The 21,667-nt window shown below is 37.5% G+C and overlaps 1 protein-coding gene across 1 annotated transcript in view; it reads left to right on the forward strand.

Annotated features, from left to right (window-relative positions):
• LOC140501743 (chondroitin sulfate proteoglycan 4-like) overlaps positions 1-21,667 on the forward strand; it is an 85,902-nt gene that overhangs the window by 15,878 nt on the left and 48,357 nt on the right. Inside the window, exons 2-5 of the mRNA XM_072605634.1 lie at positions 2,040-2,203; positions 3,414-6,965; positions 9,423-9,890; positions 15,340-15,516. Coding sequence (XP_072461735.1) covers positions 2,040-2,203; positions 3,414-6,965; positions 9,423-9,890; positions 15,340-15,516 — 4,361 coding nt within the window. The remainder of the gene's footprint in view (positions 1-2,039; positions 2,204-3,413; positions 6,966-9,422; positions 9,891-15,339; positions 15,517-21,667) is intronic.

The raw sequence follows: 21,667 nt of genomic DNA on the forward strand, positions 1-21,667 counted from the left end.
AGGACCAAATAACTGGGTCCAGGACATAGTTGTAATTAAACTATCCAGAGGCAGCAGATTTTTCCTGCTACCAGCTTAGGCTATATTTGAATTGCTGCCAGTGAGGTAAGATATAGGAAAACATAGTGTTATTATTAATAAACATTACTTAGTCATTCTGAGGAGCAGATCTTATGATTTAGAAAACATTTTCTGGTTTTGCAAATGCAACAGTGTACCACACTGGACTTATCAAATATGGTGGATGGGTAGGTGGAGGATTGTAAGAATTCCAGGGGGTTGATACCTCATTTCACTTTACAATGTTTTTGGAGCTGTTACAGGATTTTTTAAAAAATGTTTTTACAGAGTGGAGAGAAGTTATTTATTTGACTCTTCTACCCTTTCTGTCACCCTCCCCCCTTTCCATCCTTGTGTCAGACAGAGCGGAGTCATGGAATCTCAGAGTGTAAAGGACCTTAGAGGTCATCTGGTCCAATTCCTGAATATGAATATTCCCCAGTGCATCCCCATGTAATCATCCAAATTCCACTTGAGGACCTCTAGTGACGGGCATGCTTCCTGATGTAGCCCATTACACTTTTGGAATTCTAATTGTTGGGAATTTTTCCCTTAAGTTAAGCCAAAATCCGTCTCTCTGCAACTTCCACGCATTACTCCTGGGCCAAGAAAAACAAATCTCTTTCTTATGTGCAATCATTGTAATATATGTAGTCTGGTGGCCTGCCCTTTATCCAGGTCTGCCTATTTAAGTCTTAGCTTATTCCCCTTCTTCTGGAATCATTTAGGTGACACAGTGGATAGAGTGTAGGGTCAATTTGACTTGAAATTTGGCCTTGGCACTTACTAAATACCCTGGACAAGTCACTTAACTACTGTTTGCCTCAGTTTCTTCAGCTGTAAAATGGAGATAATAATAGAACCTATTTCCCAATGTTATGATGACAAATAAGATGACATTTGTAAAAATGAGATGACAGTGCCCAGCATATAGTAGGCATTTAATAAATGTGTGTTTCCCTATAGATCACAGGTTCTAAATCTGAGATCTGTAAACAAAAGTTTTTTTCCTATTTTGATCATTGCCTTTCAGTATAATTGATTTCCTTTGTAATCCCATGTGTTTTATCTTAGACATTTAAAAATTATTCTGAGAAAGATCCCTGTGTTTTACCAGATTACTAAAGGGGGTCCATAATTGTAAAAAAAAAGGGGGAGGGAGTGAAAAATTTCTGATCTAGACATTCTTCAGCTAATTGATGTTTTTTCCTAAATGTGGTGCCCAGAATTGAGCACAAGATTCCAGATGTGGTCTGGACCAGGACAGAGCCCTGCAAAACTAACCCTCCTCTTCTTCTATCCATTATACTTTTGTTAATGCAGCAGAAATCACATTAAGTTTTTTTGGGGGGTGCAGTGGGACTTTCATTCACTCTTTAAATCAGGTAATTGTAGAATGTTTTCATTCAGAATCTGCTTTTTGTTTTTTTGTTTTTTCAGCGTGAAGAGGACTAGAAAGGGAATCAGGGCAAAATTATTTTTCTGGCTCTGCCATTGTATGACTGTGGTCAAATCTTTTAGCTTGTCTCAGCCTCAGCCATTTGATTTGCAAAATAAGGAAGTAAGAAGGTTCCTTCCAGCTTGAAAAATTTTGAGTAAATGATTCCTTGAGGAGAAGGGAAAGGGTGGTGTAGGGTAGCATGTACTTACTTTTACTGCTGTAATACAATGTGGTGTCATGAAAGGGTTCTAAACCCAGAGGCAGGAAGACTGAGCTTCAGATCACACCTCAGGGACATTCTACCTAACAAGTGCCTCTGTGCGAGGCAGGGGAATACAAGTTATCCCCAAAGTGTTATTGTATAACCTTACTCATTCTTTTGGGACATGCTGTACAATAAATTCAGTGTGTTACTTTTTCTTTTGTAAAGCAGATTTTAAATAGATCAATAAAAACTCTGCTTTCCTGTATTATAATATCTTTATAAATTGTGTGTTTCAACATGACTCAGAAAAGCCATTCTTATCTTTTTTTGTAGCATCTTTTTTTGGTGAAAGCTTTGTGGAACTGAACATCATAGAAGCTTCTCCGGACTTATCCCTTCACTTAAAATTTCAGACCAGCAAATCACATGGATTACTTTTTCTAGCAGCTGGGAAAGATGATTATTGTGCAGTGGAACTCATTTCAGGAAACCTACGGGTGCATTTCTTTAAAATATGTATATTTGTGTATATATCTATATGTAACAATGAATATATATTATATATAGTCTTTTTATTTGTATGCATATAACAATGAATATATTATATATAATCAGTTGTATTTATTATATAACAATGAATATATATTATATAATCAATTTTTATTTCTATATATAACAATGAATAGCTTCTATAGATAAAAATGTATATTTATCATATATAAAACGTAACATATATAGTATACATAATAGTTTCATTTATATGTATATATAACGGGACAGTTAGGTGACACAGTAGATAAGAATACTGGAATCAGGAGTTCAAATTTGACCTCAGACATTTATTAGCTGTGTGACCCTGGTCAAGTCACTTATCCCTCTTTGCATCGGTTTCCTCATCTGTAAAATGAGCTGGAGAAGGAAATGGCCAACCACTCTTATATCTTTGCCAAGAAAACCCAGAATGGAGCCATGGAGAATTGGACATGACTGAAATGACTCAATAGCAACAACAATAATATATAACATAATTAATATGTTTATGTACGTGGAAGACATAATGGATATATTACATATGATAAATATATTTATATGTATTCACAAATATAGTAGACACTGTGGGGTGCTTAACATAACTTTTAAAAGGGATACAATCATGGAAAAAAGAAAAAAACAAAAACTGTTTAATACTTTTATTCTCATGGGAATAGAGAGCTGGGTGATACAGTGTATAGAGGGCTGAACTTGGAGTCAGGAACTTTGAGTTCAGATCCAGCCTCAGACACTTACTTTGGGACCCTGGTCAAGTCACTTAACTTTTGCTGCCTCAGTTTCCCCATCTATAATAGTACCTACCTCCAGGATGCTTGGGAGAAATAAATGAGATAATATTTGTAAAAGCTCTTTGGAAACCTTGAAGCATTATAATAAATGCTAGTTATTATCACCATTATTATTATATGCTGACTACAATGTTCATAGCACCATCTGCTTTTAACAGCCTATCTCAATAGTTAGAAGTCTGAAGTTTGGCCTTACCTTACTTGCCATTTAGGTTATAAAGAATGGAAGAGTCATGGTAGCATCCAGTTTTATTGTGCTGTTTTTATAAAGAGCCCCTGTATGCTTAGTGCTCAACTGTAAATATAAATACATAAATATTAAAGATAGAGAGATGTGATTGGCTAATTCTAGTCTCCTTTTTTCCAGGTGAGAGTGAATTTGGGTACAGGTGAATTAGTGCTACATTCTCAACAAAAATCGCGCCTGGACGACCTGGCTTGGCATGTGGTTGAATTACATCGTGCCAGTGATACTGTCACTGTGATTATTGACAAACTCTATAGGACCAGTGGAATAATATCAGGGAAGATACATGGATTGAATATTCAGCAAAGAATATATGTTGGAGGGAGTGGCGATCTTGATGTTCCTTACTTGGACAAAGGACACTCTAATTTCCGAGGATGTATAGAGGAGGTGATACTTAACCAACATGACATTCTGAACTCCCTCAGGTCTTACCCTGGATTTAAGAAAGTTCATGAGGTATCATTGGGATGTAGTGATGAATTCTTTGCAGGTAAGAACGAAGCTGTCAATTTCTTTAGCTCCAAATCTTATGTCGCCTTCCCAGAGTGGAACACCAAGGGAGAAGGACTTTGGGAATTCACTTTTCAGACAGGAGCTGGCCAGGGTTTGCTCCTCTATCAGTCTGGAAGATCAGGGGACTTTGTTGCTTTGGAAATAGAAGCTGGACTGATTAAGGCACATGTTGGAAGGAATCAAACTAAAATGGAACTTCCTTCCCTTAGCTTCATTAACGACAATGAGTGGCACTTTGTTCAACTTGAGTTCACCAGGAGGTATTTCAGCTTGCTGGTCGATGAAGAAAGAGTCACAATACCCCTGCCTCTGCACAGTAGGGCATTTGAATGTAAAGGTCCACTCTTTGTGGGAGGTGTTGATAACAGTGCCCGGTCAGAAATAAAGAAGTTAAAGTTTACCCTTGTTTCTAGGAAATCTGCCAGAGGTGGCTCCTTCAAAGGCTGCTTAAAAGACCTGAAGGTTAACTCGGAAAAACTATCACTAAAGAATGCCCTTGTTTCTAAAGATATTTCAGCTGGTTGTAATACTAGAAGTGGTGATATTTCAAGTATTTCTGTAGCAACGATTGAAAAAATGACATTTCAGACAGCAGCTCCCTCTTCTAGCATTCTTCCTGAAAGGTTCAAATCTTCCCATCAGGAGGACAGCAATAATTTCTTGGTTTTGAATAACTTGGTAGTTCAGGAAGGTGGACATGCTCCAATTGAAAGTAAACATATTAGGATGAATTTGCAATTTAAGGAATTAGAAATTCATCATTCCCAAGTCCTGTTTCAAATTAAGGAAAACGCTCTTCATGGAGACTTGAGATTAGATGTTGCACTTGAATCCCAGGTGGAAGCAACTTTTACGATGTTAGACTTGTGGCAGGAAAGGGTTTTGTATGTCCATGATGGCTCTGAGAGCACCAGAGATCACTTTGTATTCTCTGTCTCTTTCAACAAAGAGAAGGAAATTCCTTTCCATCTGGAAGGAAATGATCAATATGTGTTTAACATTACTATCAGTCCAGTAAATGATCCCCCAGAGCTTTCACTTCCAGAAGGAAATTTGCTTCTTCTGTTAGAGGACTCTAAGAAACAATTGACATCTAACATGATAGAAGTGTTGGATCCAGATACCAACCCATTGAACCTGACTTTTTCAGTACTTGGAAACTTCAATGCTGATACTGGATATTTAGAAAACGCTAAACATCCTGGAAAAGTAATTAATACATTTACAAATGAGGATTTAAAACATGGAAGAATATTCTATGTGCATCATGGGCTTCAGAATTCCCGGATTGTTCTACGAGTAAGTGATGGGGAGTTGGTTAGTAATACAATTGTATTACGAGTCAAGACCATTCCTTGGGATTATGAAGTGGTAAATAACACTGGTGTGGCTGTTCAACAGGGCAGCATGGTTCTGATTACCCGGAGCAACCTGTCAGTACAGATTAATGCTGGGGAGCAAGAGATGGAGATATGCTATGATATTATCCAACATCCTCGTTTTGGTCAGATTCAAAGACAAAGCTCCAGTGGGGAATGGAAGGTCATCAACACCTTTTCTCAACGTTCTGTTGATCGGGATCGGATAAGGTACTTTAGTACCTTTAAAGAGTTTCAACTGGAAAATGTCACTGATTATTTTACATTTAAAATTAGCATTGAAAATAAAGTCAGTAAAGAACTGATGTTTCCCATAACCATACATTGGCTGAAATATAAATTAGTGAAAAGTGGTCCCCTAGATATTGATACAGTGGATAAAAAAATATTAACTTCAAATCACTTAATGATTAGGATGGAGAGTATGAAGGTATTTGAGAGTGAGCTTCATTTTAAGTTACTCTCCTTGCCTAAGAAAGGAAAACTGCTGCTTGGAAGCAGTGTTTTAAAACTAAACTCCACCTTCAGCCAAAAAAATATTGTAGATAATGAAGTGGCTTACCAGCTACTTGAGAAGTCACAAGAAAACACTCAGGATTCATTCAGATTCTTGATTTGTACCAGCTACATAGAATCAAAAGTTTATAGCTTCACAATAAATATCAGAGCAGATCTCAATCACATTGTTTTAACTAACAAAGGATTTTCTGTGACTGAAGGGGAAGGGAAGTTAATCACCAAAGCAGAATTATTTGTGAGAACTTTAGGTAATCAGGTTTTCCATTATGAAATCACCAAGAGCCCTCAACATGGGAAACTGAAACTTATTAACTCTTCAGATTCACTGGAAAGTAATGATAACTTTACTTTCACTAACCAAGATATCACTGGTGAACGTTTGATGTATGTCCATGATGACTCTGAAACCATGTATGATGAGTTCGTTGTTATGGCATCTACCAAAGGACCAGGAGACAAGGAAACCAGGGTGGGTCCTGAAATCAAAGTAAATATTTCTGTGAAACTGAAAAATGATGAGAAGCCTATACGTGTGGTGGATAAAGTATTTCATGTGATTAGAAATGGTCAGCGCTTATTGACCTTGATGGATCTTTGTTACCATGACCCTGATTCAGATTTTAATGATAGACAGTTGCTGTACACCAGGCGGGGCATTCCAAATGGTGAGCTGGTATTAGCTAGTGATCCCAACCAAAAGCTCTACCAGTTCAAGCAAGAAGACCTAGAGGAAGGGTCCGTGTTGTTCAGGCATCATGGTGCAGACAATGCCCGATTTGTGCTGTTTGTCACGGATGGCACCCACTACGCGTCCTCCCTTTTAGAGGTCAGTGCTTCAGAGCCTTATCTGCGGATAGCCAACAACACAGGATTGCTTGTCCCAAAAGGAAGAGGAGAAACTCTCACAACTGCTAACCTTAGTGTTACCACAAATCATGACATCAGAAGTGACACTGAGATCAAGTATGAGATCTTTTTGCTTCCAAAGTATGGCAGAATCTTAGTGAAAAATAGACCATCGGCTTCATTCTCCCAGAATGATTTAAAGCAAGGACATGTGATTTACAGACATGATGACAACCACTACCTTGCTGATATGTTCAATTTGACTGCAAAAGTTAAAGATACACACTTGGATGTTGGGATTCATGTCCAGGTATACTTGGAAAGCCACCAATATCCCCCCAAAGTTGTTCATAATGAGAACCTTTTAGTTGAAGAAGGAAAATCAGTGAAACTCAGTAGAAGAAAGCTTCAGGTATGTTTAGAGTACATGGGTGTCTGCTTATATCCTCTGCAGAAAGACTCAGGAAATCCATAACACCAACCATGCTCACTCTCCCACAGACATAGGGACTGGTCTCTTAGGCATATTCTCATGTGCCTGTGGAAGATGTTTAGATATTAATTCCAGTTAACTCTTTTTTTAATTTGCAAAGTCAATTTAGTCTGAATTTCTGATACCTTTAAAAAAAGTTTTTTAAATTATGTTTATTTAAATTTACAGTAGTTTACATTAGAAACAAACTCCAACAATTAAGGTAAAAGATAAATAACTGCATGCAGTTTAATTTTATAAAATTCAAACATCTTTCCTTGTTCCATTATCTGAGTATTAAGAGTCCTGTAATGGCACAGTGCTCCAATTAACTCTTGTCCTGAAGCCATGACCTTTAGTAAGGGAAGGGTGTCATATAGATATGATGAGAAAGTTCCAGGTTTTCAACACTGTTCATTTGAGGAGTTTTCCCATTATTGGAAAGAGAAGAAATTCCTAAGAAGGAAGGGAATACTTATTAAGGTATTTTTATTTAGGCTTGATGGCAGCAAAATTCATTTTGTCTCAAGATACATTGATGTAACAACTTCATGTTTACAAAACTTAGATCAATTTAAGAAATTTGAATTTTTCTAAATTTGTAAAAATAGCAATAAAAATAACATAATTTCTCTTCCTAGTTAGGCAGTCACAAAATGTGACGTACAGAGCTCTGAAGGTTGACTGCTCAGGATTTCCCATACCATCAGAGCAAAGGGACGTCATAGAGATGAAAGTTCTCTACTACCAGAAGGAATCCTGCTGTTTCCCTCTTCTTTCCGTTAATATTTGGGGATTAGCCAGTATGCCCTTGCTGATTAAAAGATTACATAAGGAGCTATAAAAGCTCTTTGAAGCTAGAAATCTATAAGAACTGTGGTTTATGAGAGATGACAATGAAAATAGGCAATTATTCATCTCCTCTGTGTCCCTGGGTTCAAATCTCACTCCTAACAATGATACCTTGGGTCGTGACCTTGGTTAAAGTCACTCAAGCTCTGTGGGCCTCATTTTCATCATCTGGAAAATGAGAGTATTGTATTAGATGGCCTTTGGGGTCCCTCTCTCCCACCTCTATATCTGTAATTCTCTGCTTACATGGTTTATTATAAGGCAGATGGAAATGAAATAGTGAGTAGAGAATTCTAGTCCTAGCAGTTGACTGAATCATCCTAAGTTTGGAATAAATGGACCTGGGAGTTCTTGCCAATTCTTTCTAATTTTTCTGCATCATTTGTTAGTGACATTTACATAACCACCACCAGGGGTCTCACATGGGTCGCCATGGTAGAGCCCAGTTTGTTATTACCTAAAAAGCAAGTGTTGCTTTCATATTAAATTTTTAAAAAATTTGAAAACCTGTTAACAAGTTTTTAATAAACATTTTAACAAGTATTTGTTGAAATTGAATAAAAAGAATGGTAAGGCTTGATTCCAGTTTTTAGAGAATCACAGAATCATAGATTTTTGTTTTGTTTTTAGTTAAATTCAATTCATTAAACATTTGTTCAGTGCCTGACTTGTGGCAGGAACTGGGCCAAGCACCAGGGATACAAAATGAAGTAGAAGATGGCCCCTGCCCTCAAGGAACATAGAATCTAGTGAGAGAGACAGTATGCAAACAAAAATATACAAAGCAAGGAATAGACAGGATAAATAGGAAATAATTAAAAGAGGGAAAGCACTGGAATTAAGAGGGGTTGAAGAAGGTTTCCTGTAGAAGGTGAGAATTTAGTTGGAAATTAAAGGAAGCCAACGAAGTCAGTAGGAGTGGGGGAGAGACAGTGTTCCAGGCATGGGAGCAACCAGAGAAAATGAGAAGAGCCTGGAGATGGAGAGTCTCATTCATGAACAGCCAGGAGGCCAGAGTCCCTTGGGGACTAAGGTAGATAAAGACCAGAAAGGAGGGGACTGGGTTATTTTGTATGTGGTTCTGGAGGCACTAGAGAGCCACTGGAGTTTATTGAGTGGGGAGTGGAAGGGCAACATCAGTTGAAGTTCAAAGCTTATAGTTTGTTCCATGAATTTCCTGTGAAGAGAAGTGTCAAAGATTTCTCTCTTTATTTTTTCCTTTTGAGATAATTGAGAAGAAGATTAGGGACAACTTTGTGAATCTTGTAGTTTCCTGTATAGATTGAATTAGGTTCTCAGGTAAATGCTGTTGACTAACTGCATTATAAATTAGCCCATTCACACGTTTTGACCCTATGATCATAGATTTACAACTGGAAAGGACTCCTCAGAAGCCATCTGATTTAACTTTTTTTTTCTTTTTGAAGAAACAGACCCAGAGAAATTGTCCCCAAGGTTTTTATGGGTAGTTTAAAGAATCTGCCTGTCTCCATTTTAATGTGATTCTTTTCTATGTGTGTGTTTTTGTGTATATCTGCACTCGAGGCTGTACATGAAAATAATTCTCCATCAGAGATAGTGTTCATCATTAAGAGCCCCCCAGTCCATGGACAGCTCCGAAAATTTGTCCCAGAAGATGACTTGGATGCTGATGAGAATTCTCCTTCATCATTTACTCAACAAGATATTGATGATGGTCATATCCATTACGAGCAGACAGCTTCTGACCAGCAGCAAGATCGATTTCTGCTGGATGTGACAAATGGTGTCCAAGCCATCAGTGGTATAGAAATCTTGGTGGATATTGTTCCTAGGCTGATTCCTTTGGTCATACAGAACTTCACAGTACTAGAAGGTGGCTCCAGAGCCCTTTTAAAGGACTTCCTGAAAATTCCAAATCACCACTTTGTGGGAATCGACTGTGAATTTGTCCTGGTTGAATCACCAAAGCATGGTTATATTGAAAATTCTCATTTTCCAAGAATAAAACTAATAAAGTTCACCAGAAAACAGGTAAGGATCTTCTGGCAATATCTCTGTCCATGTTAGGGGTGGAGGAGAAAAAAATTGCTTAAATAATTTATCATTTAAGTAAGAATTAAAATAATTCTTTGTTGTGACTGTAATCTATTTCTTACATCACAGTCCTAAAAACCATTAACCTCAGATATTGATTTCTGGTGCTATCTACTGTCTGCCTGGCCTCTGGCTTTCATTTCTTAGTTTCTCTTTCAAAACCAAAGCCTAGATAATTGGATTTGTATATTCAGGTAGTTGTGTTTCACTGTAGCTGATATCTGAATCTCACTTATAGTATATTCTTCTTAGAATGTAAATTCCTTTTTCTGTCTTTGTATCTCCAGTGCTTTGCATAGCACCTGATAAATGCTTATTCAATTGAATATAGGAAGGATGGGCCCTAGTAGGGGCAGCTAGGTGGTGCAGTGGGTAGAGTGCTAAGGCTTGAAGTCAGGAAGACTCATCTTCTTGAGTTCAAGTCTGTCCTCAGACACTTACAAGCTGTGTGACCCTGGGTAAGTCATTTAATTCTTTTTGCCCCAGTCTCCTCATCTATAAAATGAACTAGAGAAAAAAATGCCAACCACACTGGTATCTTTGCCAAGAAAACTCCAAATGAGGTCGTAGGGTGTTGAACTGGAATGTTGGAACCACATGTCATAGTAACAAATAGAGGTACCATTAGTTACTCCTGTTTCCAGTCTCATCCCTACCTCTTCCTCTGTAGGAACTGCCCTTAGTATCCAGATTTTAAAGCATTTGTAACTCCAATTTCAGTAATTCAAGTGACCCTAGGAATCTTACTAGATGTACTGTCAGAGAACTGGAACAGGGAAGGTTCTGGCTGCCCCCTTTTGTTGAAAAGAATTGTTGGCAGGACTGGAGGGGAAACAGTTGTAAAGATTTTGATGTTGATTATCTAGAGTTTTCCTAAGTTTTGATAAAATTTCTGGGCTAGGGTACTTCCCAGTGGTTAAAAGAAACATTTTGACAAGTATAAATTCACTTTAATAATTAAGTTACTATTAATGAATTAGTACCTACTGTCTGCTAAGAACTGTGGTAGGTGCTTGAGGGCCCCCAGCCTGAAGGAGCTTAAAATCTAGCTTGGGAGGTAGAATGTATACACAACCAAAATGCGAAATAGAATGCGACAAATAATTAATTGAAGTATAGGGTGCTCCAAGAATTCAGAATGAGGGAGGAATTGTCTATGGCTAGGTGCAAAGAAGAAGGACTCGCTGAAAGTCCTAGGGTTTAAGCGTGTGTTCGTCCTTCATTGCCGAAGAAGACCATGTCATCAGAGAAATAATGACATGACTTGCACTTGACTTTGTTTTGAGTGAAGGAGGGCTGTGCAGGTCACCAGCTTCACTTCTCCTCCAGAGCCATCTGAATCCAGTGACCAGATATTCATCAGGATGACTGGAGATGACCCAGGATGAGGCAATTGGGGTTAAGTGATTTGTCCAAGGTCACACAGCTAGTGAGTGTCAAGTGTCTGAGGTGAGATTTGAACTCAGGTCCTTGACTCCTGCACTGGTGCTCTATCTGCTGCACCACTTAGCTGCCTAGGGTTTGAGTAGGTCCTAGAACAATGAATGGGATACAGATTATATTGGGAAAAAGGGGGAGGCATTGAATTGGAAAACCAGTTTTTTTTCTCCATGGAGTACATTTTCTCTCCCCAAGTGAATTCATGTAACAACTCTGTAGAAGAAGCAACATTTCCCCTCTGAGACTTTTCATATATATTTCATTGTGTAGGTATATCTATATATATTCTTGGAAACAAATAATTTGAGTCAAAGCAGGTAACTTGAACACACATGATAGACAAATAGGAATTGGAGTTGTTGAACTGCTGAAGTATTTCAACTGTTTTAATGGAAACAAGCAAATTCTCAAATATTGTGGCTTCACCTTCTTTAAAAGTTAACGACTTTAGCTGGCTTTGATAAACTCTTTGTCAGCCTATCAAATTCTGAGATTGTGAGAGTACTGAAAAGTACAAATCATTGAAGTTCTGTTTTTGACCCTGGTTTTTTTTTTAATCATTGACATTAATAAAAATCTAGAAAGAGTATTTAGCAGATTTACACAGATGTCACACTTGCTATTATTTTGAACTTTGATAGGGTAGGACAGTGGACCCAAAAGATCAAAATATAACTTTCCTAGATACACACACATTTGCAAAACATTGGAGAGGAGTATTATTGATTCAGAAAATATCCAAAAGAAAGTTCTGGAGAAAACATGCCTTCAGAGATGTTGGGTATGAATGAGAGCAATCCTCAAAGCATGGTCAGTGGAAATACAACACCAAAGGAATACGAAAATGGAATAGATCTGCCAGGGTATACATATATGCAGATAGATCTGCTAGTGATACATGTATATATTTTTATTCATATGTATACATAATATCAATTTATTATTTAATACACATATATTAATTTTATAATTGGTTTATAATTATATATTTATATTTAATATACTTACATGCTTAACATGTTTATATTAATATATTATATATTATTAAGTGTAGGTATGTAGTTTTTAGTCTGGACCTGGTGTTAAGAAATTTCTGGTGTTGAAGATTCTTCCAGGGAGGATCAGCTACTGGACTTCAGTAGGAGTCTTGGAGAGTAGCCTAGGGTATTAAGAGGTTAGGTAACCTGCCCATGGTCACACACTGACTATGTGTCAGGAGTAAGACTTGAACCTGGATATATCTGGTTATAAGACTGACTCTTTCCACATGATGCCATGCTGCCTCTCAAGAAAAAAATTTAGCAGAGGTAAAAATATGAAGTTGTATATTTTAGTTGTAAAAGTCAGTTGCACAAATACAGGATGTAGAAGTCTTGGTTTGGTGGCTGCGGCATTTTTACTGACCACAGGCTACATATTAGGCAATAGCCTACCGTGAATGTTAAAAAAAAGATACTGATGAAACATTTAAAAAGTACACAGAGAAAACAAAAATGGAATTCAAAGGGGAGCACAGATAAGCAGGGAAGTGTTGTTACTACCATATTTTATTTCATGTAGATTTGTAATTTCATATGCAGTCATCATTTTCTTAGTCCAAATGATCATTTATCAGTGGCTTAAAATGTGACTTTCAGTCAAAGATGTAATAATCTCACTATATTCTGGACTGGTCAGACCCCATCTAGAGCAGAGATGTCCAACTCAGCATTGGAAAACCAAATTAAACTGTAATTGGTAAGTGTTTAACAACAATAATGGCAACAAAAACAAATATATGTTGCAACATAGATTATATTAATTTGTAACTTTCTAAGTCAATATGTAGCCTGTAGGGATCTGTTTCTTTGTGAGTCTGACGCTATTAATCTAGAGCATTCTGTCTGATTTTTTGGGCTACCCTTTAAGAGGGAGATAAGCAACTGTAACATTTCTCAAGGAGGGCAGGCATAGTGATGAGAGAATCAGAGATGTGTGACATAAGAAATGGTGGAGAGAACTGAGGCAAGAGAATATGAGAGATGTGGCAGATGATAGAGGGCTTTCATAGCAAAGAGGGCGTAGAATGACTTGGAGATGCTTTAGAGGCTAACCCCTAGTACCAATGTGTAGTTAAATGGAGAAGATTTTATTTTCATGTTCAGTTCCAAATTCTCTCCCTCCTTACATCCCCTCCTTCACCCATTGAGAAGGCAAGAAATATATCCTTTATGTGTATGAAATAGTATATTTCTGCATTTGCTGAGTTCTGGGTGACAAAAGGAAAGAAAGAGGACAAAAATACAGACACCGAGTCTGTTAGTTCTCTGTCTAAAGGTGGATTGCATTTTTCATCATGAGTTCTTCGGACTTTGGGTAGATGTATTCATCAGAGTTACTGAGTCTTTCACAGGAGATTGTATTTATGGTATTGCTGTCATGATATAAAAGGCTTTCCTGGTTCTGCTCACTTTGTTTTGTAGCAGTTCATCCCAGGTTTTTCTGAAACCATTCTTAAAGGGAGAAGATTTCAACACTTGTTGTTCAGTCATTTCAACTGTGTCTGACTCTTCATGACCTCATTTGAGGTTTTATTGGCAAAGATACTGAAATAGTTTGCCATTTCCTTCTCTAGCTCATTTTATAGATGAGGAAACTGAGGCAGACAGTATTAAGTGAATTGCCCAGGATCACACAGCTAGTAAGTGTGTGAGGCCAGGTTTGAACTCAGAAAGAGGAGTCTTCCTGACTCCAGACCTGATTCTATATGTACTGTGCTTCCATGATAAAAAAAAAAATCAAAAATAAAACCCTTTCTAATAGTTAAAAGTCATCCAGAATGGAATAAGCTACATCAGAAAGCAGGGAGCTCTCTTCCAGTGGTTGTTTTAATGCTGAAGCTCTTGCTGAAAGGGGAAAGGAAAAGGAATAAGCATTTATATAGAGCCTACTATGTGCTGTGCATTGTATGTGCTAAGCACTTTACAAATACGATTTCGTTTGATTCTTACAACAACACTTAAAAATATATTCTGTTATTCTCATTTTTACAGTTGAGGAAACTGAGGCAGGCAGAGATTAAACGACTTGCCCAAGGTTTCACAGCTACTGTGCTTGCTTTAATTTCAGCAGATAAGGAGGGAGCCTAGGAAGACTGAGTAGGGGAGGTAGAAATAGGAATGGAAAAAAAATGGTGTCGAGACATTTAAAAAGCTCACAGAGGAAATAAAAATGGGGTTCAGAGGGGAATGCAGACAAGCAGGCAGTGTTATTACTTTAATATATATTTTAATATATTTAATATTTATATTATTTTTTATTTATTATGTATTAGGGAAACAATTTATTTATATATATTTTATATTTAATATAAAAAAATCTTAAGTGCTGTATGGAGTCAATTTGTAATTTCATGTGCAGTCCTCATTTTCTAATATTTGTATATGAAAATGTTCAGGTTAGTTAATGAATATCTAGTTCATAAGGAAAAATTAGAAAGGAAGATTAAACTAAATGAACTCTAAATTCCTTTCCTACTCCAAAACTCTAATTCTAGCCTAACCTCATGACACATGAAGACACTGTAGCCCAGATACATGGCTTGGTTTTGACTTGCCCAAGGTCATGCAGCTAGTTGTTAGCAGATCTGGGACATGGCCTTTCTTTCTAGATTGTCTGCCCAGTTCTTTTTGTTACACCACATTTTCTAGTCCTTTAAAAAAATTTTTTTTGGTAGAAAAAAGGTAGTCCTTAAGCTTTCCTGTGTGTCTGGGGCCCAGTGTTATTTCAGAAAACATACACACAACTTATTATTACAAATTAAACTTGATTTGAGTAATCCTGGAAGGGATGAAGGGGTTTCAATGTTTTGGAGAGAAGCAAAAAAACCAAACAAACTGGGATCTTAGCTTTTAAAAAAATATATTCCCTTAAACTTAAATAGTTGGCTTATTGTTTTTTGTCTTAGGTGGAAAAAGAATTAATTTACTATGTTCATGATGGGAGTGAAGAACTACTGGACAGTTTTACAGTCTTTGTGAATAACACAGAACTTGGGAAACAGAGTTTGCCCCAAACTCTTTTTGTGACGGTTCAACCAGTAAATGATGAGGCTCCAGTCATAGTAGCCAATAAAATATTGCGGGTAAGTATGCCATGCTTTTGATTTTTTTAATACAAACACTAGCTCTCCTAACTTGGTTTTCTTTGTAAATATTTATTAATAGTGAATGTGACTTGGGAACACATATAGTAGTCATAAAAACAATAATATCAGTCTGCAAATATTTCCTGAGTGCTTAATACCTATGGAGACATAAGCACTGTGGGAGAGGAAGAAAAGTAGAAGACATAGTCCCTGCTTTCAAGGGGATGGCAGCCTAGTAAAAGAGTGACAGATTACAACAGAAGAGAAAGTTAAGTGATTGGTAGAGAAGAATGTATGTTGTACTGCAAGTATTTGAAGGCAGGAGAAACCCACTGTCCTCTGACTGGGTGGTCTGGGTAGTCTTCATGGATGAAGTGAGATTTGAACTTTTCCTTGAAGGATGGATAGACTTCAGAAACAGGGAATAACATAAGAAAATGCACTAGGTAGGAGAATGAAGGGCAACTGACCACATTTGTTTTCATATGGAAGCAAATGGGGCTACATCTACAAAAACTAAGCGCTACAAAAACTCTGTTGAATATCCTTTCTGTGTTTTGGCTAGGCTAACCTCTCTTTGTTATAATTGTTGAACGACTTAATGAGTGTCTTCTCTCATTCCAGTTCCAAACTTAAACTGAGTCAAGTCAGGCTTGCCCATTGCAGAGCTGCAATGGGATTTTAGAGGTCATCAAATTCAGTACTCTTAATTTTTAAATTAAATTAAATTTAAATTAATTTAAATTGATTTTAAAGATAAATCAACATGCCAGCGGCTATACATTAGTACTGAACAGATGAAGAACTAGACCTAGGGTATGCTGGAACTGGCTCAAACCAGTTTGTGAAAACCAGTAATTAAATTTTCAGTATGTGCATTTAAACCTCGAAAATTGGAAAATGCTGCACATCAGGACTTGAGTTATTGTTTTATTGATCACCTAGACTTTAGATTGTGATGGAGAAAGTGTTAATAAAGCAGATTAAACTTAAAGGTATGTCGCACCTACATTTTTCCCCCACACACCTCTGATTAGAACTTAGATCCTGTGTCTCCTCATCCACCATTCTTCTGTCATGAGTGTCAGGCCAAGGAATTTGGACTTTTTTTCCTGTGATCAGTAGTTTTTCTGACATGTGAATCTATAAATTCTGCCCATCTCTGAAAATTGGTTGGAATGATATAGAACTTTAAAAACTAACCCTTTGGGGGAACCTAGGTGGTGTAGTGGATAGCCCTGTAGTCAGGAGGACCTGAGTTCAAATCTGGCTTCAGATACTTACTAGCTGTGTGACTTTGGACAAGTGACTTAACCCCAATAGCTTCACCATCACTATCCTCAGGAAAAAAAAAATCCAACTAATTCTTTTATAGTTGAGTTCCTAAGCTAGAGTTGTCAGGTTTCAGGGGGTCTGTGAGCTTACATGGAAAAACATCTTGATTTTCATTAACCACTAACTGAAATTTAGCATTTCCTTCAACCAATTAAAAACATTCTTCTGAGAAGGGGTCCATAGGCTTTACCAGACTGCCAGAGGATTCACATCTTCCTCCCCTTCTCACACCACCTGCTGTCTTTGTCCTTGTCCTCCTGAGAGAAGTCTATTTTCTTCTGTACTTTTTCCAGACAAGCGCCACTGTCAGTATTTTCTTTAAAATTGCACGCACTGTACTTTCATTTCTGAAGTTTGCCCTTTGTGTTGTTCTCTGAGGGAAATAACAGGCAGACTTGTGGTCAATGACCAACACTTGCCAAAAACCGTGAAGATACCCCTCTGTTTTGTCTTAGAATTCATTGGGTCTTGCACAATATACAGTTAGTGTGGACAGATGAGTCTAGAATATATATTTTCCTTTATGTCACAGTTAAATCATCTCTTACGTATGTATTATGCACATTGCTTTGTCAGTTAACTTGCTAATGACGCATTAATCTCCCATGTAGCTCAGCATGCCACCTTCCTAGCTCACCACCAGCGTGTGGTTGAGGATTACAAGTTAAGCCACTGAAGCCTATGATCAGTAAAGTTAAAAAGCTCCTAGAGATTATTCTAAGTATAATAGAATGCATCTCAGATAGTTTTTGGAGTGACCGTTTTAAATGACCTAAGTTAATGCATACATCCAGTAACATAACCAATCCGTGTCTGACTGCATTTAACAGTGTTCAGTATAGATCTTAAAGGCAGTAAGAAGTGACAGGTCTTGAACGGATTTGCAGGAAAATTTGAGTTTTGCTCTTGTTTATTTTTTAAAATTAGGACTAGGAAAAGGGACCAGACCTGGGATGCCAGTGCTGTAGGGATGTCTTGGTAAGGAAATTCTCTCTATCCATGGAAGTCATTATCTCTTCCAAAACTTAGAGCTGCCTGGCACCAGGATGTCAAAAATAGCATTAGGCCAGCATCTAACCAGATAAAAATGTTATTGGGAAATGTTTAGCAAAATAAATAAAAATACATTTCTTGTTGTCGTTCAGTTGTTTTTCATTTGTGTCTGACTTGGTGACCACATTTGAGGTTTTCTTGGCAGAGAGATTAGAGTGGTTTGCCATTTCCTTCTCCAGTTCATTTAGAGATGAGGAAACTGAGGCAAACAGGGTCAAGGGACTTGTCCCGGGTCACATAGCTAAGAAGTGTCTAAAGCCAGATTTGAACTCAGGAAGATCAGTCTTCCTGACTCCAGGTCTGACACTGTCTTTACTATGCCAACTAGCTGTCCATATTGACTTAGAAAGCCACAAGGGAACATTACCAATGTGGTATTGAATTTCTATTTATTTTGTTAAACATTTCCCAGTGACATTTTCCTCTGGTTCGAGGGACCCACTTACAAGTGATAGGGCAGTGAGTTTGTTGCCTCTCCTCTCTTCATCCAGTCTGTTTATTTTAAATGTCAAGGTAAACGTGGATGTTTCTAAGTTAGGAGTTTATCATATAGTAATTTCCTAACAATGCGGTATAGAAGATAGAGTGTTGGACTTAAGAGTCAGGAAGGCCTGAGTGTGAATTCTGCTTCAGACACTTCATAGCTGTGTAACTCTAGCCAAGTCACTCAGCCTCTCTGAGACTCAGTTTCCTTATCCATAAATGAGGGGTTTGGAAAAGGTAGTCTGTAAGGCATCTATCTCCCTTCACACTCTAAATTTGTGATCCATGTTTGTATGTCTTACATATTGTAATTTCGACAAGAGCAGGGACTTCATATCTCTCCCAGTGCCTAGCACAGTGTTCTGCATAGAAGAGGTAGTTAATATTGGAAGGAATGAATCATGCTTCTGAGTTGTTTTTAAACTGTAGAGGAGGGGCATTGAAACAACTCAAGTCAGATGGTCTTGGTCTTCTCAGGGAAGACAGAAACTGAATCATCTGCTTTGGGGGCTAAGGAGGAGGCTTGAGGAAGGATGGACAGCTTTTAAGCCAGAGAGACTACTTGTTGAGGATGAGGAGGGGATCCATACTTTGAGTAGGGTTTCGGAAGGTGACCTATTTATGTCCCCTTCTAACATCATAACTCTGTCATCCTGAGTTAGAAAGAAGCTGGATAATGGTTATTTTATGTCTACTTTCAGCTGATCTGGGAGAAATTAATCAGACTTGTCATAAGCTTGTTTCTAGAACCATTTGGAGGTTTTAAATGAGAAAATGATGGATTATGTCCCTCTCCTGAAGCCAATTTGTACCTGTCTTACAGCACTTAGTATGTTTTGCTGTCTTCTTGTCAAGGGTAGCATAGTGAAAAGTGCTGGGCCTGGAGTCAGAAAGACTCATCTGACCTCAGACACTTACTAGCTATATGACCCTGAGCAAGTCACATAACCACCTCAGTTTCCTCAACTGTCAAATGAGCTGGAGAAGGAAATGACAATCCACTCCAATATCTTTGCCAAGAAAACCCAAAATGGGGTCATAAATAGTTGGAAACGACTGAACTACAACAATTGTAGACAGCGGTGGAATAAATTAAAATTCCATTCTATTAAAATGCTCCTGTGTCAAGGCTTTTGGACTTTTTACAAAGTAAATGCTTTTGCACTCAAGTCTATATTTAATATACATACTTTCATATATATATATGTACATGTATATATACTATATATACTTTTGGGGATGTTGATCCAGGGAGGGATTTCCCTAATATATATGATTTAAATGACTACCTCTTTAAATGTTTATTTTTATTGAAGAATGTCTTTTCTGTACTTGATGGTATTCTGTAGTTCTCCAGTATGTGTACCCCTAGGTCAGGATCTAAATTAATAGAATAGGAGCTGTACTAATTTGTCTCCTGTGTCTCCCGTTCATATTGCCCTTTGAAGAATAGAGCTCTTATATGTATACTTTTGGAGAAATACTACAAGTGGGTTAATGGGAAAACTATAGAATTTAACAGTTCAGCAAGAATTTATTAATCACCTACTATGTGCTGGTCACTGGGGATTCAGACAAAAAACCCCCGAATAATACCCTTCATTAAGGTGCTTATATTCTGCTGAGAAAAAAACAATGGATGCACAAATGTTTTATCTGTGGAATGCTTTTATACTCCAGTTTGCTTATGTGCTGTTTCCCTTTTGGATATAATCATGCTTTTTGTACTTCAAGATACTTTCACATTAATTCTTTTATCCCTCTCCTACCCTAACTTCTGGGTGGAGTCAGAGTTGGTGCAGGTCAAGAGTTTTTAATCGACTAATATCCATAGTGCTAATGGAAAGTTTTTTGGTTTGGGATGGGGGTAGGGAGGCAGCTGAGAAATTCTCCTGAAAAACTTAAGCAAACCAATATCAAGGATTTTATCTTCCTTACTCTAGGCTCAGTGCTCTGTCTGATGAATCTCTGACTCTAAATCTAGTCTATTCAGGGAAGAGGAGGAAAAGCCATGAATTTGAGTGTTTTAAATAAACCTATACAAATGTATATGTAGGGTTGTGGTCATTGGAATTACTGCCTTAGTTTCTCAGTAAATTGTTCTGAGTTTCTTCTGCTGAAAAAGTTAAACTCTTGTTTGTTTTTTTCTCTCCTTAATTTTTTCCATGGAAAACACAATATACCAAGAGGCAGGATATATCATCCTTCTTGACCTCTCTGTAGCCTTGACATTGTGACTAGTCAATGGTCAGTAAGCATTATGTACACACAAGCTCTATGTAGGATAAATTGAAAATAATAGAGGGAAAACACTCAAAATAAGGGGAATTGGGAGAAACTTCCAGTAGAAGGTGGAGTCTTAACTGGGACTTGAGGAAGCCAGGAGATAGAGCTGAGGGGGGAGGGAATTCCAGGGATGGAGGACAGCCAGTGAAAATCCCCAGTCGGGAGATGGAGGGTCTTATTTGAGGAAGAACAAGGGGGCTAATATCACTAGATCTTAGATTAAGTATGAGGGGGAAGTAATAAGAAATAAAACTGGAAAGTTGGGGGAGGGGAGGTTTTCAAGGGCTGTGATCCTCAAGGTGATAGAGAACCACTGGAATATATTTAGTAGTGGGTTGGGAGGAAGTAGGGAGTGGCTGGAGTGACATGGTCACACCTGCACTTTAGGAAAATCACTGACTGCCTAGAGGAGGATGGACTGAAGTAGGGAGAGACTTGTGGGTTATATTATAATGTTCTCTGTGTTTCCTTCATGCTCAGTGGCTAACTTACATATCACTATTTTATACCTGACTTGATATATCTCTTCTTACATCTTTGAAGAAATCTTAGATGATTTTGACATTTGTGGTTGATACCTTGTTAGAGGGGAGCCCTTAAGGTAGCATATTTGCTCATATGTTCTTTTGTGGTCATTCAACAATCACCATAGTGAAACCTTCTATTCTTTACATTCTTGAGACAGTTTTGTCACTGTAAAGAGGTAGACTGCTGAAGAATATTATTCGTCAAAGCCTGCCTCTTTCCTTTTTATACCATCTCCAAGTCCTGAATGCCTAAGCATCAATTATATTCACAAAAATTTTGTATATGAGATGAGAGTGTAGGAATATGGGTAAGTAGTTATTGTTATTTTCACTTTTTCCATAATTCCATAATTTTCATAATTTCCATGATTTTCTCAAACATTTGATTTCTTTTCCTCTTTCTATTTTGAGAATGAAAATCCCTCATCCATGCTGAATGTTTATGTGTTGTTATAATTGGTTTT

This window comes from Notamacropus eugenii, chromosome 4 (assembly GCF_028372415.1).
Source record: "Notamacropus eugenii isolate mMacEug1 chromosome 4, mMacEug1.pri_v2, whole genome shotgun sequence".
NCBI lineage: Eukaryota > Metazoa > Chordata > Mammalia > Diprotodontia > Macropodidae > Notamacropus > Notamacropus eugenii.